Source organism: Balaenoptera musculus, chromosome 10 (assembly GCF_009873245.2).
Source record: "Balaenoptera musculus isolate JJ_BM4_2016_0621 chromosome 10, mBalMus1.pri.v3, whole genome shotgun sequence".
Taxonomy (NCBI): domain Eukaryota; kingdom Metazoa; phylum Chordata; class Mammalia; order Artiodactyla; family Balaenopteridae; genus Balaenoptera; species Balaenoptera musculus.
Window position 1 is genome coordinate 28,360,878 of NC_045794.1, and position 21,789 is coordinate 28,382,666.

General features: G+C 35.5%; 1 protein-coding gene across 1 annotated transcript in view; it reads right to left on the reverse strand.

Annotated features, from left to right (window-relative positions):
* Positions 1 to 507: 507 nt before the first annotated feature.
* Positions 508 to 21,789, reverse strand: part of SYT10 (synaptotagmin 10) — a 76,298-nt gene continuing 55,016 nt past the window's right edge. The window contains exons 4-7 of the mRNA XM_036866605.1: positions 10,678 to 10,798; positions 5,740 to 5,911; positions 3,200 to 3,329; positions 508 to 579 (exon numbers count right to left, since the gene is read on the reverse strand). Of these exons, the coding sequence (XP_036722500.1) occupies positions 508 to 579; positions 3,200 to 3,329; positions 5,740 to 5,911; positions 10,678 to 10,798 (495 nt within the window). The remainder of the gene's footprint in view (positions 580 to 3,199; positions 3,330 to 5,739; positions 5,912 to 10,677; positions 10,799 to 21,789) is intronic.

A 21,789-nucleotide genomic window follows, 5' to 3' on the forward strand; every position in this document is an offset into this window, starting at 1 on the left:
AATATTAATTTGATTATTCAAGGATTTAATGCTGTGAGTAAAGTTCAGAATTTCCCTTAAAGTGTATATAGAACCATGTGCACAACTAGAAATGAACATAGTTTTAATAAAGTCAAAAGCATACATATGTGACATGTGCTTCTTTATACAATAGCAGCATTAACTGTATTTAATTTTAGATAAGTATGGATTATTTTCAAAAAATGTATTCTTTGCTTATGCAGAGAATTTACAACTTAATGAAAACATTCTTTGTGCTAATTGGCATATGACACAAAGAATAAAAAGCCTTATGTAAGGACCATTTGTATTCAAGTAAAATACATCAAGATGTCCAAAGTTAATAAACAGACAAAAAATGTAAATAAAAATTGCACATCGTTTGTTTCATTATCAGGATATATTTTAAATGAGGAGATCAAATCTTTCACTTTTTTTTTTTTTTTTTTTTTATCTGATGAGTACACGGTCCTGGGTCCTTATTATAATGGTCTTATTTTGAAAGTATTATGGTGTGGAAGGTGGTTTGGGAGATGGACAGGATCCTTGACTGTCAAAACTGGTTGCCCGGCCAGGTAACTGAAAGATAATAATTTCATAATATATGATCTAGTGTAAAAAATAATAAAGTGGGTAATTGTTGTTACCTTTTAATAGTGAATATTCACCCCTGATATGCAAGCCTCTGAAAAGAAGATATACATAACTCCCCATGCCTTTCAGAACTCACCTTCTCAGGTATCATGAGGGGACACAAACATCTAACAAAGATGTACATAGATGGCATGCAGAGCAACAGCAGATTCATTTCACATTCTATCACAGGCTTTTAGTTCTTATTGTAAAATAACTAATGGTTTACTACAGTCGGGGGCAATTGCTGGGTAAGAACAAGGTTCAAGACACAAGAGACTGCATTCCACTTGCTCTAAGGCAGGAGGTGATTTTTATAGGAGCAATTAATGAGATGAGAGGGACTGGGAAAATGGGAGCCACGAGTGATAAAGAATAATTTCTCATGGTCTTTAAATATTATGTGTATTTTAAAAGTTTAATTACAACAGAATAAACTTTTGTATCTAGGTAGAAGTAGCCAGATTTTCCAAGTGATGCTTTAGTCTCCTCTTACCAACTTACTCAGCTCTTGAATAATTGTTCCCTTCTCATTTTAATCCCTGCTGTGGCAACGAAACATAATTACACATGTACCACTTTCCCACAATTCAAAATCCAGCTAGTTGTTAGGTCTCCAGTCCCTATGTTCTGTTTGATCAGTGAATGTAGATACAGGAGTTGGAGAAAAGGAGCTATTTGCTAGAGAAAGTATATTTACATAATCTTTTTGGCCCACTTGTCCTCTGATAGTCAGCTGCTAGAAAAATATATCCGAGATATTCTTCTGAGGCCCATATTGTAGCTAATTCTTCCTATATATTCTACGATGACTGAAAAGTATTCACATGTTCTCAGACACAAACACATGCCTATTTCATAGCTCCTCTTCATCATATAATGTATAACTTCTAATTAAATAGTCATAAGTATAATATGCCTTGGGTCATACAACATCTGTCCTTTCATTAGTTAAAAGTTGTTGGTCACATTATCTCACTTCTCCCTACATCATTCCTGTGAACTCTGTAGGGGTGGGCATTTCTATTTTCATTAAATATGGGAGAATGTAGCTGCAGACAGAGTATGTGGTCTGCCTAGGATTAGACAGACAGAGGAGCAAGGGTTAGACTCCATGTCTCCCTTTAGTGTGGTTCTCTGCCCAGAAAAATTTACTCTCATGTCTGGATTCTTAGATTTAATATTCATTTTTCAAACTTTACATGAAAACAAAGATGAGAATCAGGAAAAGGATAGTAAAGCAGTAGAGTATACTTTAGACAATACACATTGTTGAAATGAAACAACCTTCTCAGGACTCGTTGAGCTATTACTTAGGGGAAAGTGTTGTGTGAATGTGCATTTGCATGTCTGTCTGTCATTTATGATTTACATTAAATGATGAAGTGAGGTAAAGATTTGGAACATTAATATAATAAAGCAGATATCTTATCTATGATGACAGTTCACCTCTGTTTTCTGAGCATGTGCTGTTTATACAGTGTTCATCGAATTTTCCTTATACTGTCTTGAGTAACACAGCCAAAGTCACATTTTTGTGACTAAGCTGAGCTTAGAACCAGGGCTCACTGACAATTAATTACACTGCTCTCTCTCTCCTATTCAACCCTGTGCTTAGTGACAGAACAAGAAGCAGAATCTTATCCATGGGAGAGATGGCAATGTATCCTTCACTTACTATGTGGCTATCATAACTTTTTATTAAATTGCATAAATTCCACCCTCTGCCATACATCCTTTTATCAACCTGCATTACCTCTCAGTTAATCAGGTCATATAAATGATTTATTTTGAGACTCTTCTCTATTTATTTATTTTGAGACTCTTCAAGAGACTCCCGCAGTCTCTGACAACTGCCTTCATGGATAAAAATCCTGATAGAAACTGGTATTGATACTTCTTCTGGTTAATATAACTATTAATATTAGTTATAATTAGAGCAAACACTGTGCCATACTCTGTACTAAGCACTTAACATTCAGCATTTTATTTAGTTTTACTCTATGAGTTTACTGCTATTACAGAGTGTAATATGTAGTCACACAGCAGAGCCAGGTTTTCAACTCAGGCAAAAAATATTTTTAAAAATCTGTGAGCCCTTTTACTTCCTGACCAGAGTCAGTGGATGTATATCTGTCCCCTTACATAGATGAGCTGTATTAGGTGATAGTACCCCTATTTAGGGATTCTGGAGAAGTTTAGGTGAGGTAGCTGTTTTCACAAAAGAGAATCAGGAAAATTCAGTTTCCAGTTAGTAATGAATTTACTTGATTGCTCCACCACTCACTGATATGTTTTCAGACAATGCAAAGAAAATAATAGGCTTGCAGTTTTTATGGGCTTACTGTAAAGGAATATCAAACTCAGAAAGTTTAGTGGTTTTTAAAAACCAACAAGGCACACAGAACTTTTCATACTGGATGATAGAGTCTGGGACAAAAGCAAGAACAATATCTGTTTAAAAAAATAGGTGAATATATAAAACATTAGTGAAGTGTTAGCAGATAAATAATATTTAAGCAAGAAATAAAGAAGAGAGTAGATGTGAGAGAGTCCCAGAGCTTACCTCCAGCAAGGGGTGCCAATGTGTTATTGGTTTTCGGTGATAGGCCAGCATTTCATTCCAGTGGTCTCGCCCAAGACCCTCAGCGTCCAGTCCTGTTCTACACACTCCTATGACTTCATTGTGTCCTACCCTTTGATTTGGAGAATATTTTACTTTCATTCCAACATTCAAAGATAAGTTTCACACATCTTAAACAGAATTTTAAACTTATGATTAAAAGAGTAGATTTTGTGGTAGGTTCTAGATAATTTTACATATTAAACTACTTCAGATCAAATGAAAAGTCTTAAGTAGGCTAAAATTTACTAAACAGGATCAACATTCAAAAATGAATCTGTAAAAGGATTACACACAAACCATTTTAGTGCTCTGTAAATTGAGAACATTTCACAATAATAAGAATAGTGTGAATGAGAAATGCCAGCTGGCCCTTACCTACATGATGAGTTTCTTTATTGGTAGCAGACCTATTAATTGATGTAACTCTAATCTCCTTCTTTCCAAAAGGTTTAATGTTTTATAATGATGCCTACATTTCTTACCAAAAGCTCAATACCCGCTTTCTTGTATAAATGACCATAATTAATTGATTCTAAATGATATGTCAGTGAACATTACTGCTTGTATTACAATTAAACAGGGCAGGGCTACATTTTGAGCCATGGCATTTGACTTATTATTGCATAGTACCAGAGCATACTGAACAACATTATTATTTTCTATTCATGCCTTGTTTTCATAGCAACAAATCAAAATAATAATGATAGTTAATATTTTTAAGAGCTGTTATGTGCCAGACACTGTTCTAAGTAATTTAAATGTACTGACTCACTTAATCCTCACACCATGACCATGAATATCATTATCATCATCTCATTTTACAGACAAAGAAATTAAACACCCAGAAGTTAAGGGACCTGCCTGCCTTTGTACACTTAGTAAGAGACAGAGACAGGACTTGAATCAAGACAGTTGACTCATGCATGCATATAGTAAGCTGCTTTTCAAGAATGGAATGGAATTTAAAGGCATTTTCTTGAGGATTATTTTGACATACATCTATCTATAAGGAAAATTTTGAGATGATTTTAGGATATTTCATTACTTTCTTCCTGTCACTGATGCATTAATAGATATGTAGGCTTAGTATCTTTTCTTTTAATATGAAGTTTCCCAAAAAAGCATATTTTAGAAATAACTTTTAATCTTTCTGTTTTATATATTGTCAGGGTCCATTTCCCTAAAATTATTTGGGTGATGAATGCTCAATTGTATCTACCTGCAATCTATGCTGTGAGAAATCAATGGGAGTAATTTTTTGGTAAAGCAGAATAAGGGCTTCTGATGAAAACATTACAAGATTTTTAGAGTTTTCTATTTCAACTAATTCAAGATTTTTCTCTCTCTCTCTCTCTTTAAATTGTGTCAACTTGTTTTGTAAACTCTGATGTAAACTAATTTCAAATAGATGGTATAAATCATTGTAGTTTTCAGTGCTTCATTTTTCTAGCTCTCATCCAGAGGATACCATTTTTAATGTCTCTATGTTATAGGGTCTTGGTTACTGCCATTTGCATAATGATATAATATAGACACTCTTTGAATATTTGTGTATGTGTATTCTGTCCCACTTGTGTTATCATTAGAACAAAATAAGACATTGTCTATGTGCTGATAATTTTGTAGGTTAAACATACAGGATTCCTTTCTGAAAGTCTTATAAGTATAAAAAGCAAAAAAATAAAAAGTATATAGCAAGGACCAAATAATACATATACACCTTTAGTGGGACAAAAGTTCAGAGGGAGAAGAGATTGGTTAGCCAAGAAAGACACAGAAGTGGTGCCTTGAGCAGGGCTGTAAAGCATGGGTGAAATGAGATACACGAGCAAGGCAATATTTCGGAAAAGGAAGGAGTGGGTGCTGCAGCAGGAAGAAGCTTCAGAGTTTCACTCGGGAGTTTGCCATTTATTTTGTGAAAGGAGAAGTAATCAAAGTGTGTGAACTGGAAGAACTATCCACAAAGCAATGATTTAAGACTGGTGTGAAAGCCTCATGGCATAACGCTATGGACACTATTCACCTTCCACTGTTAATACTCACTGCTCACAGCTGCACGTTACACTGATGTTTTACAAATGGAAAAGTGAATCTCTAAGAGGTAACTTGCTCTTTCACACTGCTAGTTAATAATAGAGCTCAGTATCATGATATTCATATTCCAGCCCAGCTGGGAAAGCAAAATACGTTGATTGTAATTTATGTTGTTACTGTAAAAAGACTTCACAAAAGTGCTTCCTATAATGTATCCCATTCTTTCACCATCCGCAGGTATCCTGTCCTTCAACTTAAGAATGATGTCTTTTGGAAAAGAAAAAGGATAAGTAATAACATAGAATAAAATTAATTTTGAATGAATAATTTGTATTCATTCCAGTTTAAATTAAAACTCTTGTAGCAGTAAATAACCTGAGAAGTTGAATTTGGTCTGCATATGACTAAATGTAGCTGTTATTCAGTGAGTAGAGGGATGAACGTACCTGTCATAATCCATGACTGCAATGGAGAGGCTGACCTGGTCCACATTCTCCGGAGGGATATCAAAAATAATGGCCTCATTGTACACAGGGTTTAGAGTGTTTTTCTTTGTAGTCGTTTTCCTCTTTTTTAATCTTCGACCCTCACACATCAGAGACACTTTGACATAAGGATCTATCATGGGAAGGCAATTTTATTAAAATGAAAGTAATAGTACAAAGCATAAATAAAACTGTGGTTAATTGCTACTAAATAAGAAAAGTGATGTATTAAGCCCTTTAGTATTACTGGTTTTAAATTCAAATGACATAATTGGGGGTAATAGACTCTCTAGAACTTCTTACTGAATGAACTAGAAAATAATTAACTTGATCACTGTGTTTAATACAACAGAGAAAATGCACTAGTTTATCAAGAGCCAGTTTAAACTATAATGTGTCTTTTAGTCACAGCTATTTGAGGACATGTTTTGTCCCAAGTGATTTCTAGGGAATGTAATCCTAACAGGTAAAAATAATTGTATTAAAATTAATTTCCTTCAAAATGATTTAGAATAAGAAGACTAAAATTGGGCTTCCCTGGTGGCGCAGTGGTTGAGAGTCTGCCTGCCAATGCAGGGGACACAGGTTCGAGCCCTAGTCTGGGAAGATCCCACATGCCGCGGAGCAACTGGCTCCGTGAGCCACAACTACTGAGCCTGCGCGTCTGGAGCATGTACTCCGCAACAAGAGAGGCCGCGATAGTGAGAGGCCCGCGCACCGCGATGAAGAGTGGCCCCCACTTGTCACAACTAGAGAAAGCCCTTGTACAGAAACGAAGACCCAACACAGCCAAAAATAAATAAATAAATAAATTTAAAAAAAAATTAAAAAAAAATTTGTAAACTTTAAAAAATAAAAGAAGGCTAAAATTTATGAAAGAGCAACATTGTATCTAGATAAGTATATATAATCACAATGAATTGAAATTAGCAAAAACTATGTGGGAATTGTCTTGAATTGTTGGAAAAGGTATTAAACTTAGAGGTTCCATTTTAGTCATAGTGCTTGATAAAAAGTTTGGATTGAAGAAATGATCACTACAAATCATTTATTAAATGCTCAACAGTATACAGTGAAAAGGTGATATTTGGTTTACAGATGTTCTCAAGGAAGTTTCCTCATGTGAATTGTCTGTATAATGCCAACTGGAAAGAGAAAATTTTAGTCGGGCTATATTTTTATGGGCCAAAGAGGTCAAATAATTGTTAACAAGTTCTGCTCTAGCTGACTGATCTCTATTCTCTTAACCCTGCCACCTAAAGTAGAAAAACTGTTACAGTATTATAGAAAATTGTACAATATTTATCAAAAGTTTCTTTAAAAAGCCTTACTTTTTGTATCTTTTTATAAAAAGGAGGCATGGTTTTGGGAGGGGGTATTGACATTGGAGTGAGTATGCTAGGCGGTCAAAACAATCAGTGTCTGCTCTACCTTCATTTTTTTTTTTTCATTATAGTTACCCTCCAACTGTAGCACCACAACCATTTTTTCTCTTTCCATCAATGTAACAAAGTAACAAAACTTATTTCCTTAGAATAAGCCAAAAACATGGCAACATTAATTTATTTGAGCAAATGAATGAAATGGATGATTTTTAGGCTCTAGAAAAATGTCTCTGCATATTTCATAAGCATTTCTATCAAGGGGCAAAAACACATTTTATGGCTGGAAATAGGGTATATAGAGGAAAACAAGGTAAAAGGGAAATGTTCAATGGCTGTTTCCTATTTATTTATTTATTTTAACTTTTTATTTTATATTGGAGTACAGTTAATTAACAATGTTGTGTTAGTTTCAGGTGTACAGCAAAGTGATTCAGTTATACATATACATATACCTGTATCTACTCTTTTTCAAATTCTTTTCCCATTTAGGTTTCCCATAATATTGAGCAGAGTTCTCTGTGCTATAGAGTAGGTCCTTGTTGGTTATCCATTTTAAATATAGCAGTGTGTACATGTCAATCCCCGAATCCCTATCTGCCCCCCCTCCCACCCTTCCCCTCTGGTAACCATAAGTTCATTCTCTAAGTTAGTGAGTCTGTTTTAATAGAAATATAGATCAATGGAACAGGATAGAAAGCCCAGATATAAACCCATGCACCTATGGGCAATTAATCTATGACAAAAGAGGTAAGACTATACAATGGAGGAAAGACAGTCTCTTCAATAAATGGTGATGGGAAAATTGGATAGCTACATGTAAAAAAATGAAATTAAAACATTCTTTAGCACCATATACAGAAATAAATTCAAAATGGATTAAAGACCTAAATGTGAGACTGGAAACTATAAAACTCTTAGAGGAAAACATAGGCAGAACACTCTCTGACATATCACAGCAATATCATTTTTGATCCATCTCCCAGAGTAATGGAAATAAAAACAAAAATAAACAAATGGGACCTAATTAAACTCAAAAGCTTTTGCATAGCAAAGGAAATGATAAGTAAAATGAAAATGAAAATACAACCCGCAGAATGAAAGAAAATATATGCAAATGATGTGACCGACAAGGGATTAGTATCCAAAATTTACAAACAGCTCATGAAGCTTAATATCATCAAAACAAACTGCCTGATCAAAAAATGGGCAGAAGAGCTAAATAGACATTTCTCCAAAGAAGACATACAGATGGCCAAAAGACACAAGAAAAGATGTTCAACATCACTAATTATTAGAGAAATGCAAATCAAAACTACAATGAGATATCACCTCACACCAGTCAGAATGGCTATCATCAAAAAATCCACAAAGAATAAATGCTGGAGAGGGTGTGGAGAGAAAGGAACCCTCCTACACTGTTGGTGGGAATGTAAATTGGTACAGCCACTATGGAGAACAGTGTGGAGGTTCCTTTAAAAACTAAAAATAGAGCTATCACATGATCCTTCCATCCCACTCCTGGGCATATATCCAAAGAAAAACATGGCCCAAAAGTATACATGCACCCCAGTGTTCATTGCAGCACTATTTACAATAGCCAAGACATGGAAGCAACCTAAATGCCCATCGACAGAGGAATGGATAAAGAAGATGTGGTATATATATACAGTGGAATATTACTCAAAAAAGAATGAAATAATGTAATTTGCAGCAACATAGATTGACCTAGAGATTATCATACTAAGAAGGGAAGTAAATCAGACAGAGAAAGAGAAATATCACATGATATTGCTTATACGTAGAATCTAAAAAAAAGATACAAATTAACTTATTTTTAAAACAGAAACAGACTCCTATTTACTTTTCAATGTTTTAATAATAGGAAGTATGTTCTAAGGAAGAAGCTCATTTTTGTGATATAATTCTATGTATGAGCTTCCAGGCCTAGGCCTCTCATTAACAATGAGAACGAGTCCTAGTTTATTGTCTGCTACCCCCATCATGTCTCTGATGACATTTCTCTACTAGTGACAAGGATAATTTACTGGCTCCTTAGTTGATTCACAAGGCTGTTGTGAGAATTAATGAGGTGATGTTCTCAAAACGTGCACTCTCCCGATGAGAAGCTTCATATAAATAAAAAGTAGTCTTGCACTTAATTACAACTTTGATGCTGTTTGCTTGTCTTGGAATTTGGTTCTCTTTTGATACATGGTAGAAAGAGTAAAATAAACAATAATTTTCAGAGTGTGCTGTTTAAGTACTTCAACATTTACTTACCTATGACCTTTTTACCAAAATGAATGTGGAATTTATTTGTTTTCTTTCTATCCTTATATTTTAACTATGCATTGTAAATTTTAAAAAATGAATAGGAAATTCATGACATAGTTCAAAAATGAGATAGAGGAAGATGTGCACTGAGAAGTCTCCCTCCCATCTGTCCCCATACATCTCCACTACTCAGTTTTTGTGTATCACTCAAGTATTTCTTCATGCAAATATTAGCAACATGAATATATATTCTAAGATTCCTCATTCTTACATAGGAGGGAGCATGATATCCATATTTATTCTTGTACCTCATTTTTTATTCACTTAGTATATCCTGGAGTTCTCTCTACATTAGAACTGAGAGTTCCCTCATACTTTTTGTGATGCAAATTTAGTTTATTTCTTTGTTCTGAAGAACCAAAAAGTTATAGATTCTACTCCCCATGTCATCTTTTACTATATCTCCACTACAATTTCTTATTTGTTTAATTCAACAAATGCTACTGAACTCCCTACTCTGTCTTTATCATTTTTTCTTCCACAGAGCTGTGCCAGAGTTCACCTATTAACTTACAAATAACCCTTCAAAACTGTGGTGATTTAAATGAAGGGATTAAAGAGAATGATGTGGTTTTACCTCTTTAACAAAGTTAGCACAAGAGAAATTTCCTTCAAGAATATCTTTAAGAAACTTTAAGGAGTATTCATTTACTTTATTATTTCTTTCACTCCCTGTTGTTGTCCAAATTTTTAGTTAGAAAGGTGGTAAGAAAGCAAATGCAAATAGTGGTCTTGGAATGTTATTTCTTTGCAGATCAGGTGAGGGAGATAAATTCAGTCTAAATATGTCTTCTTAGGACTCTTACTTGTAAAGTAACACAAGTTTAAATTGAATGGCTTAAAGTCCAAGGATATTCCTTTATAAGCAACTGACTAGTTGGAAGTAGGGAAGTGTATGATAAATAATGCATTTTTGAGAAAGAACTAAATAAGTAGAGAAAGAAATAAAAATAAAAACCCAAGTTCAAAGTCTATCTATTTGATAATACTTTTTAAAAATTTCATAATGATAATGTAAACTAAAAAGGTGTTTGGAGCACTTTATTTGGTAATCTCTTTTTCTACTTTTATAGTGTCCCATGACAGACAAATGAACTCAGTAATTCAATAGCCATATATAACTTTGGCTATGTGGAATATTTTATTCGGGAATGTACCCACTAGCCAATTGTGTGCATACCTGATGAGCCGGTGATATCCATAGCTTTCAGATTTCTGCACTTGATGACTGTCAATGTCACACGTCCAGCAGTTGGCAAATAACAAAGGGAAAACATGATTTCACCCAGGTCTATACTTTCCTAGAAAGGCAATTGGTAATGTTAGCAATTTCAAATACCAGATAGTGAAAACAAAATATAATAGAGTGAAAAATTGCTTTAGTGGAATATTTGAATGCCATTTTAAATTGTTTTATTGAGGATACAGATTGCATTGCAAAAAAGCTGTAATAAACAGAGTAAGATAAAAGAGTATAACCCAGTTGCTCATTTGATATATCTACTTGTATTTCTAACAGAAATCTCAAACTTAATACAATCAAAATCAGACTGCTGATTCTACTCATTCCTAATCATCTTCTGAAACCAATTCCTCTGTCATCTTTCCAAAATCAGGAAATGATATCATAATTCACCCAAAGGCTGGAAGCAAAAACCTAGCAGTCATTTTCATTCTTCTTTTTCTCTCACCCCTAACATATCGAACCCATGTCTTGTCTACATTATCTACAAAACATATACGAAATTACTGACTTTCTTTTCAGCTCTATTACTATCATTGAAACCAATATCACTTCTTGCCAGGATTACTTCAGTAGTCTCTAAAACTGATCTCAGAAGCAAAGTGATCACTTATGAAATGCAAATCACATTATTTCACTTTCCTGCTTAAAACCATCTAAAGGCTCACAACTATATTGGAATAAAATTCAAATTCTTTACCTGGGCATATAAGTGGGGTAATTATAAATCCTGGTAATCTAGGAAATTCCAGATTTATACCTACTGTCCTGATATAATTATTAAGAACGTCTCTTTCCATTATTAAATATGTCTTTGTTTAGATAATGCATTACAAAGTCATACATATAAGGAGGTCCCATGTGATCTGGACCCATCTATCACTCTATTAATCTCTTGCCTCTCCCTCAGCTCACTCTTATGCAGGCGTAAAAGCTTTTTCCTGTTATTCAATCGAATGACATTTGTTCCTGCTTTTGACCTTTGCATTTTCTTTTTCTCTCTCATATCTTTACATGGTTGACTCCTCTTCACCATGTAGGACTCAGCTCAAACAACATCTGTTCAGTGAGGCCTTCCCTCTTCCTATCCTATACCCATCCCACTCACATAACCTTCACATTTTTTTCATAGCACTTCTCATCACCAGAAATTATCATTTACATTTATTTTTTGTTTCCCCAATTCCAATATATAAGGTCTAGGAGAGCACGGTTCTTACTTGTCTTATTTTTATATCTTAATGAAGGTACATAGCTGGCTCTCAGTGCAGTTTTTGAAGAAACGAAAGGATTATTAATTAATCTGGATTAAAACTGACCTGATTTATTTCATTAGTAAAGTAAAACTGTCCACAGTACCCTGGTATAGATAAATTTGCTGTCAGTGGCTGCATAGATGGTGGACAAATGAAAAAGAGTGTGAACAATGCACATTTAGGATGCTTCTGAAAGAGTTGTTTACAGGAATTAAATCAAATTATTCCCGGTAAGAGCTGGAGGAATTGGGCTCCTGGGCTTCAGACTATATGACAAAGCTACAGTAATCAAAACAGTATGGTACTAGCACAAAAACAGAAATATAGATCAATGAACAGCATTGAAATCCCCGAGATAAACCCATGCACATATGGTCACCTTATTTTTGATAAAGGAGGCAAGAATATACAATGGAGAAAACACAGCCTCTCCAATAAGTGGTGCTGTGAAAACTGGACAGCTACACGTAAAAGAATGAAATTAGAACACTCCCTAACACTATACACACAAATAAACTCAAAATAGATTAAAGACCTAAATGTAAGGCCAGACAGTATAAAACTCTTAGAGGAAATCATAGGCAGAACACTCTATGACATAAATCACAGCAAGATCCTTTTTGACCCAGCTCCTAGAAAAATGGAAATAAAAACAAAAATAAACAAATGGGACCTAATGAAACTTAAAAGCTTTTGAACAGCAAAGGAAAGCATAAACAAGATGAAAAGACAACACTCAGAATGGGAGAAAATATTTGCAAACGAAGTAACTGACAAAGGATTAATCTCCAAAATATACAAGCAGCTCATGCAGCTCAATATCAAAAAAACAAACCACCCAATCCAAAAATGGGCAGAAGACCTAAAGAGACATTTCTCCAAAGAAGATATACAGATTGCCAACAAATGCATGAAAGGATGCTCAACATCATTAATCATTAGAGAAATGCATATCAAAACTACAATGAGGTATCACCTCACACCAGTCAGAATGGCCATCATCAAAAAATCTAGAAACAATAAATGCTGGAGAGGGTGTGGAGAAAAGGGAACCCTCTCGCACTGTTGGTGGGCATGTAATTTGATACAGCCACTAGGGAGAACAGTATGGAGGTTCCTTAAAAAACTAAAAATAGAACTACCATATGACCCAGGAATCACACTACTGGGCATATACCCTGAGAAAACCATAATTCAAAAGGACACATGTACCACAATGTTCATTGCAGCTCTATTTACAATAGCCAGGACATGGAAGTAACCTAAGTGTCCATCGACAGATGAATGGATAAAGAAGATGTGGCACATATATACAATGGAATATTACTCAACCAAAAGAAGAAACAAAATTGAGTTATTTGTAGTGAGGTGGATGGACCTAGAGTCTGTCATACAGAGTGAAGTAAGTCAAAAAGAGAAAAACAAATACCGTATGCTAACACATATATATGGAATCTTAAAAAAAAAAAAAAAAGAAGGTTCTGAAGAATCTAGGGGCAGGACAGGAATAAAGATGCAGACATAGAGAATGGAACTGAGGACACGGGGAGGGGGAAGGGTAAGCTGGGATGAAGTGAGAGAGTGGCATGGACATATATACACTACCAAATGTAGAATAGATAGCTAGTGGGAAGCAGCTGCATAGCACAGGGAGATCAGCTCAGTGCTTTGTGACCACCTAGAGGGGTGGGATAGGGAGGGTGGGAGGGAGTCACAAGGGGGAGGAGATATCGGGATATATGTATACATATAGCTGATTCACTTTGTTATACAGCAGAAACTAACACAACATTGTAAAGCAATTATACTCCAATAAAGATGTTTAAAAAATAAATAAATAAAATAAAGTGACATCCTTCAGATAAAAAATATATATATATTCCTGGTAAGACAAACTGGTAGATTTAATATGGCGGGAAATAAGTTTCTATGCATCCAGGTCCATAAAACTGGTTTTTAAAAATTCTTCATGAAGAACTATTAACATTTATTGGACTTATCCTTACAGTTTAGGTTCTGATTTATGTAACTCCCATTTCTTTATTCATGATCTAGAAGTAGTAGAGCCCAGCAATTAAGAGCATAAATTTTAGAGTCAGTTAAACTTGAGTTGATTCCTGTTTTCTACTTCTTGGCTGTGAGATCCTAGGAAATTTAATTAAGCTTTGAATCTTTGAGACTTCATTTTCAGATTGAGGAAAATGCCATCTCCACAAGGGTTTTAATCATTAATTGGGATAATGTAAGTAAAGTCCAAGGCACACAGTGTCTGGCATATGATAAGGCATGCTGTTTTGTTCATTGCTGTATTGCTATCACATGGAGCAGGGCCTTACACATATCAGGTGCTCAGTAATACTGGACAAGTGAAAAAAATTAATAAAAAGAAGCATTATTTTTTGAGAAAAAATACTAAGAAAATAATTATTTTAAAACAAAAGTATATCCAAATGTGTCTCCTCTGGGCTGTTTGATTGCTGCAGATCCAAAATAGCAAGAAAGATCCAAAAGGAGAGGTCTGAGAAAAAACAGGAAGAGTACAACCTCCTTCTAGTACTCATTCTTTTCATCACCAAGTAAATACTGAGTATTATTTGTTAAGTGCACTGGTAGGTGCTGTAGATACCAAAATAGAAATGGCATGATTCTGCCCTTGAAGATCTCAGTTGAGGAGGAAGAGAGTAGGCTATAAAGGGCTAAGAAAAGAAGTCTGAATTTTATTTTTATCTGATTCTTTATTTCTCTTTCTCTGTTTCCAAGTGTTTCTTTAGGCTCAATCAATGGACTGAAGTTCTCTGTCTGGTATCCATCCTTCTTTCCTTTACTGGACATTTCACTTCCCTGGAACTATCAATCAGATTCGGCATATTTTGTTGAAAGCTGGTAAAATTTAAGGGATCCCTTTATAAATGTAGAACAAGATACCAGTTCCACCAAGAAACATGGTGGGGATGGTGAGGGAGAAGCTAGGAAAGAAAGAGGAGACATGATCTCAGAGATGAAATACTTAGAATTCAACAGGAAATGAACTATATATAAGCAGAAAAAAGTATACAAACAGAGACATCTAAAGGGATTGGTAAATACAACATTTTCACATGTCTGACTGATATGGTTTTATTTTTACACATCACACTATCTGTAGAAGTAAATTTTCTGTTTCTTTAGATGTAGCACATGTTTACTGGATGGAACAAAGAAAGTTTGCTGTCTTTGGTCTCATCTCTCAAAGATCCTTTCTATGAATTCAGTTGCAACATAATTTTGACTATTAATGAGTATTGGCAAATATAAAGAGTTTAAACTGGGGAGTGACCAAAGAACTAGCCCAAATAAACTGAAAGCAAAGAGCATGATTAAAGGACATATTTGAGCAACTTCATATGACAAGCTAGTTGGCTTTTTGTTACTGCAGTAGTAAGAAATCTACTTAAATATTTAAATTCCATATAGTCAGAAGTTTTAAGGAAACTAGAATGAATTGAGTAGGGAAAATTAATGTATAGTATGCATGCATAATAACTGCACAAAAATTTGAATCTTCATTAGAATATTTTTTTTCCTTCAGGAAGTATGAATGTGAAAGAACTAAAACTGCCTACATATGGAAAAGGGCAAAATACTCTCTAGGGTAAATACCAATATTCTTCAACTTTTTAAATCTGGAAGAAGTATAAGAGATAATTATGAGAAATGAACTTAACGAAGGTAAATGGCTGTATGACCTTTAAAAAGGTCCCATCACAAAAGTAACATCAGAACTCCAGATTTTGGTGACAGTTTTCTGAGCTACAATGTGCACTGATTTCAGTACCCACCACTGAATCTGTCCGTGTGTTGATAGCCCACCTCCAGGGATGAGGTTGAGTTTTATTTGCCTCTGTTTGCCCCAGATCACTGCAGTTTATAAGGAAAGTCTTAGTTTCAACAATCTGAACCCTCTAATGCCCAGCAAAGAACCAGGAAATAAATTGAAAGGTCTCTGAACATACAGCATAAATATAACAAAGTTATGCAATAAAATTCTCTTATATAAGGAGACTACATCTTCTCTTATTCAACACCCATTTATTATTATTTTAGACAAAATTCTAAGAAGAATGTTTACTTGGTATATCAGTCTATAGCAGTTCAAAACACACATGTGAAATGTAAAGATGGGGAAACTAACAGCACTAGGTCTAGCAAAGGCAGAGATAAATGATAGCTGCAAAGACACAAAGCGTATAAAAAAGAAACAAATACTGTATTCTAAAAAAGGATAACAATCTAGAATCATTTTGTATCAAGGGTAACTAACACTAATAACTCTTCAGTAACTTAAAAACGACACCTTATTACAGACTTGAAGAGTAATTGATGTTCAAAATGATGACTGAGTCATCAACCTAGGGAAAATTATCCTATACGTTTTGTTTAAGAAGGTAGAGAAGTGTACACTATTTTTTAGAGTTATTTTTATCCAAAACCCTTAACATCTTTGAAGTGATAATTTTGGCTTAACATGAGAAAAGGCTTTGAGTTTCTGAAAATTTTATTTATGGGTAATCTCATTTACTGTAATTCGATATAAAAATGAAATTCCCATATTAACCTTTGAACAACTTTTGTGCCTTTGGGCAAATAATTATTTGAAAGCCTACTATAAAGCCTAGGATATCAGATTTCATAAAATTTCTTTCAAGTAGGATGACTTTTATTTCATTCTTATACACACCAATGTAATAGGTGAAACATTCACAGTGACAATCTTCTGAATCCATATTTGGAAAAAAGGCTCATGGAAAAAAGCTAACACTGAGGTTAGGTCAGGGACTATATATTTGATTTCTTCAACCTGGTTCCACAGACATAGAGCTGGGGAGATAAAGATCATTTTCTGATGACTGGTTACAGTCAGCCTCACAAACATATTCACAGTTATAAAGTTTTTGCATGTACTGTCTCTTCAAAATTAAAATAAAAATCATTGGAAAGATAAATTGATATGCAAATAGTTGCATTACATATCTTATTTCAGGACTAACTGAACAAAGAGTGAGCTCAAGATATGGAGAGGAGGCAGTTTAAAGGCTCAAAAACTAGTGATTATAATAACCAGGGGAAGCACTCCTGGAGGGAAATAATCATTACATCGGCGTTTGAAAGATTAAAGAGATTGGATTTTACAGGGAAAAAGAGGAATGAAGCTCTATGTATGTACTATGATTAATACTCAGAAATAAGAATGGGCAATTTATGTTGAGAAATATGGAGTTTGGTGACCTGTTGGGGGATGTTTAAGGCTAGATGCAGTTGGCTTGGTGACTTCTCTGGGCAATAGGGATCCAAAGATTTTGGTAATATGAAAGACTGGGAGCTTGGAAATGGCATAGATTCCTGAGTCAGAAAAGCCAGAGTTGAAATCCTATATCTTCCATGTACTACTTCCCAAGCACATGGCAAAAATACATGACCTCTTTTAACTTCACTTTAACTTCACTTTGATTATAAGTAAAATGGGGATAATAACATCTGCCTCGTAAGGTAGGTATCATGCATCTAAAGTGCCTGGCATGAACAGACACTGAAAAAAAAAATAATGATGCTAATGAAAAGAATAGTTTAAAAAACATTTCTTTATTTTGAGTAGGCTAGATTAGGATGGAAAAAGACAGAAGAGAGGGGTCATTGAAATAAACAAGCATAGGAAGGTGTTGGCTGAAGAAAGGTTTGAATTCGGAGATATATTTGGAAAAATCACCAAGACTTATTTAAAAAATATTTAAATGAACAATTGGTTGCCATGGTGACAGCAGTCATCACATCCACCTAGCACCCTAAATGCAGACTGCCTTCCTCATTTCTTGGTTGGTAAGAAAACAGATAGTTTTCCTCACATTGTTAAATGATACGTTATTGGCTAAAATGAGCTTCTTCATTAAGTTACTACATTACTTCATGAAATGAATACCCAAAGTGGGTCTGCTGAATTCAAACTACAGTAAAATACTTATTTCTCTCTGACCCACACGTCCCATCCACCTGAGAAAATCATGGAACTTAACCTCAATCAATCCATTTAACCCCACTTGGCCTCAGTTTCTTTGGTATAAAATGAGGGTGTTCAAAGAGATTAACTAGTTTATTTTCCAGCTCTAAAACTTTGTAGTCTTAAATACCAGTAAAATGAGGACTAAATAGTATACATAGCTCAGATATGTTCAGGAATGTATGGATAGACCCTTTTAGTCTTCGTGTGCTACAGAGCTGGCAAAGCCTCGTTGGAAAGACCAGAAAGGATCAACTGGTGCTAATAGCTTGATTTCAAGTTCAAGAATAAGTGGTCATAAAACATGGCTATCAATTAAATTTCCAGACAATGTGGCTTAGATGAGGAAGGATCCAATCCTTAAGGCAGAGAGCATAGGGTTGATTTGGTTGGGGATTCGTGAGAAAAGGCCATACTGGACAATGAATATGCAGTGTCATTTATATTGTCCCCTGGCTCTGCTAAAAATTTCAATCGGATTGTGTTTGACTCTCTGATACGTGTTGGACACACAGGACCTACAATACAGTCCATATTCTTCAACATGACACATGTGGTCCCTAACAATTTGGTCCCTATGTTTTTTCTACCTTCATTTTACAAATTTCTTGTTATACATAACAAACCCCCAAACTCTGCACTCCAGCTGTATCAAATACCTCATCAATCTGTAAACATTCATTCATTAGCATGCTTGTGTTAATTGAGAACATCCAAAATGGCACACACTCTTCTAGTCATTGAGGGAACACTGATGATCAAGACAAAATTTTCCTCCTCATAGGGCTTACATGGGATTTTAGACAAGTCACATAACCTCTCAGAACACCACACAATTAACTAGGGGACAAACTGGAATAAAAACATAGGTCTGCGTGATTTTAAAGTACATTTTTTAAATCAGTGTTGTAAGCATTTTTAAGAGGGATTCTTAGGTTCTAACTATGAGTATAGAGATGAAAAATACTTTATTCTTCCCATGAGGATCTAGGAGGACTTCAGAGGTGGGTGACTTTTAATCTGAATCTTGAGGAATGACTAATGGTAAAGGGAATTAAAAATAGAGGGAGCAGCATATAAAGAAGCTGTGGGTTGAGGCTTTGAAATGTCTAAGCATGACCAGAAGGTAAACAGAGATCACTGGCTCAGGATCCCTTCTCAGGAATACTTACTCAGATCAACCCAGATTTTCTCTGCAGTCAGGATGAGATCCATTTCATGGCTAATAACAATTACCTGGAGAGGTTGCATTTAGATTTAAAGGGGATAATATACAAAGATAATGTATGCCACGGGTCCAGTTTGCAGACTGACACATAGTAGATGCTCAAAAAATACTATTTTTTCTTGTTTATAACAATCTTTCTAGGGTCAGTGACTGATATAAGGTTGATGCTCAATAAAAAAGCATATTGAATGAATAAATCATAAAAGTATCAGGCCAGGTTATGACTTCAGGGACAGCAGGGACATCTACTGTTTGAAGAACTGAAGACTACTCAGCAATCAGAGATCAACTGAACAAAGACACTGTTCATGAATGTTGAGGGCTTTGTGAGTGAAACCCCTAGAAGTGTGCAAGGGCATGTCCATATATGGCTCAAAACACTTTTGAGCCATTTAAAGGTACACTAAGTTTTGGGGAGCTGAAGTTACATGATACTTATCTACTAGTTTTATTGAACTTATTTCTTTGTAGATCCCTCTATACTAGTGTGATCTGGTATTATGTTTGCTATAATTCTATAGTGCATTGGAATTTCAGAATTAAATGTATCCCTAAGGTGGACAGATTGCTTCTTTTCTTTGTACATCTGGCCATCTCTTCCACTCAGCCAGCACAAGTAGTCTAGTGACTATGGGAAGCAAACAAGAAGGAGGAAGAAGCTGTTTGAAAGAATACAGTTAGGGAATGTAATGAACATTATAATCCTTTTCCAGTTTCTAGCCCACTTCCCTCCTTTTCCTCCAAAGAACCAAAATTTTCACACAGCACTTCCTCCTTGCCCTTTCTCTTTATCCCAGTGATTCTGATTAAACTAGATTCCATCATGCTCAATGAAGGTGGGGAAGAAACAGCCAGAGGAGGGTCCTATCACAAAACCTAGTTACATTCCTGGATTTTCCCCATCATCTCCACTTAAAAATAGAGAAAATGCTCACCTGGTGTCCTTTAGCAGGACCTGCTAGTATTTCTGCAAGAAGGAAGGAATGCCTTTGTAATAAGCATATAATATTAGGCACTGTGCTTGGCCATGGCACAAAGATAAGGTGAAATATTGCTGATGTCAGGACAGGAATGGGAGGAGAGCGTGGAAGTGTTAGAGATGGGACCATTAGGAACCCTACTGAGCATTAAGTGCTTAATGGTCACAACCAAGAGCTATTATTGCCAGGGATGCTATTTAATAGTGCCTTGTTTCTTCTCAGTGGGAGAATTATTTTCAGCCCTCAATCTAAGCAGGAAATAACTCTACCTGACACACTGGTTTAGCTCTTATCCTATCCAACACAGCCATAGACTTAGCTACCAGGAGTCATTAAGTACTCAGGTTGAAGAGACAGAGCTGAGGCCTTAAAACAACCTTTCCTGGGTTTAACAAATCAAGTCTCCTAACCACCTGCATAATAAGGACCCTGAAGCAAACAGGCGATAGCCTAATATAGACACTGGGACAAGAAGAACTTGGGACACAATAAGAGGATAAAAATTTGATAAGAACTCCTCATTGTACTGGTTAAGAGATATCATAAGTTTCTTGCTGAGAGGAACTGGAGACTTATTCTCAAACCTTAATCACCATTTATAGATGGGGCATAGAAACCTTGTGTAGTAAACTGTGTACAGCAGTCCTTAGAGTGTTTGATGCTTTTAAATATCATTACAAAATTCCTAACTGAAGGAATTCCTCTCAGTATTGCTGTATGTAGATACTTGAACTGGATGAATTTTAAAGAATAAGAAATTGGTTTACTTGGTTCCTCCCCTCCACCACAAAGTCTATTCCCCACATAGTAGCCAGAGATCTTATTGATAACAAATGAAGCCATGGCTCACCTCTAATCAAAAGCCATCAATGGGGGCTTCCCTGGTGGCTCAGTGGTTGAGAATCGGCCTGCCAGTGCAGGGGACACGGGTTCGAGCCCTGGTCTGGGAAGATCCCACATGCCGCGGAGCAACTGGGCCCGTGAGCCACAACTACTGAGCCTGCGCATCTGGAGCCTGTGCTCCGCAACAAGAGAGGCCGCGATAGCGAAGAGGCCCGCACACCGCGATGAAGAGTGGCCCCCACTTGCCGCAACTAGAGGAAGCCCTCGCACAGAAACGAGGGCCCAACACAGACAAAAATAAATATTAAAAAAATAAATAAATAAAAGAGCCTTCCCTAAAAAAAAAAAAAAAAAAATTAAAAAAAAAAAAAAGCCATCAATGGTCTCACATGTCACTCAGAATAAAACTCAAAGGTCTTTCCATGACTTGAAGTCTCTAGATGATCTGACCCTCATCTATCGCTCTCATCAGAGAGGCCTTATCTGACCACCCTATGAAGAGTGGCCCCACCTCACTGCCACTTCTTGTCTTTTACCCTGCCTCCTGTTTCATATAGTACTTCCATTCATTGGACATATTAACATTTCTTTCATTATTACCTGTCTCCTTTTTCTACAAAATAAGCCTTATTAGCTTGGGGACATTTTATGTCCTAAAACATCCAGAAAAGTGCTTGGTAAATAGGAGAACTAAATAGAAATTTGTTGAAT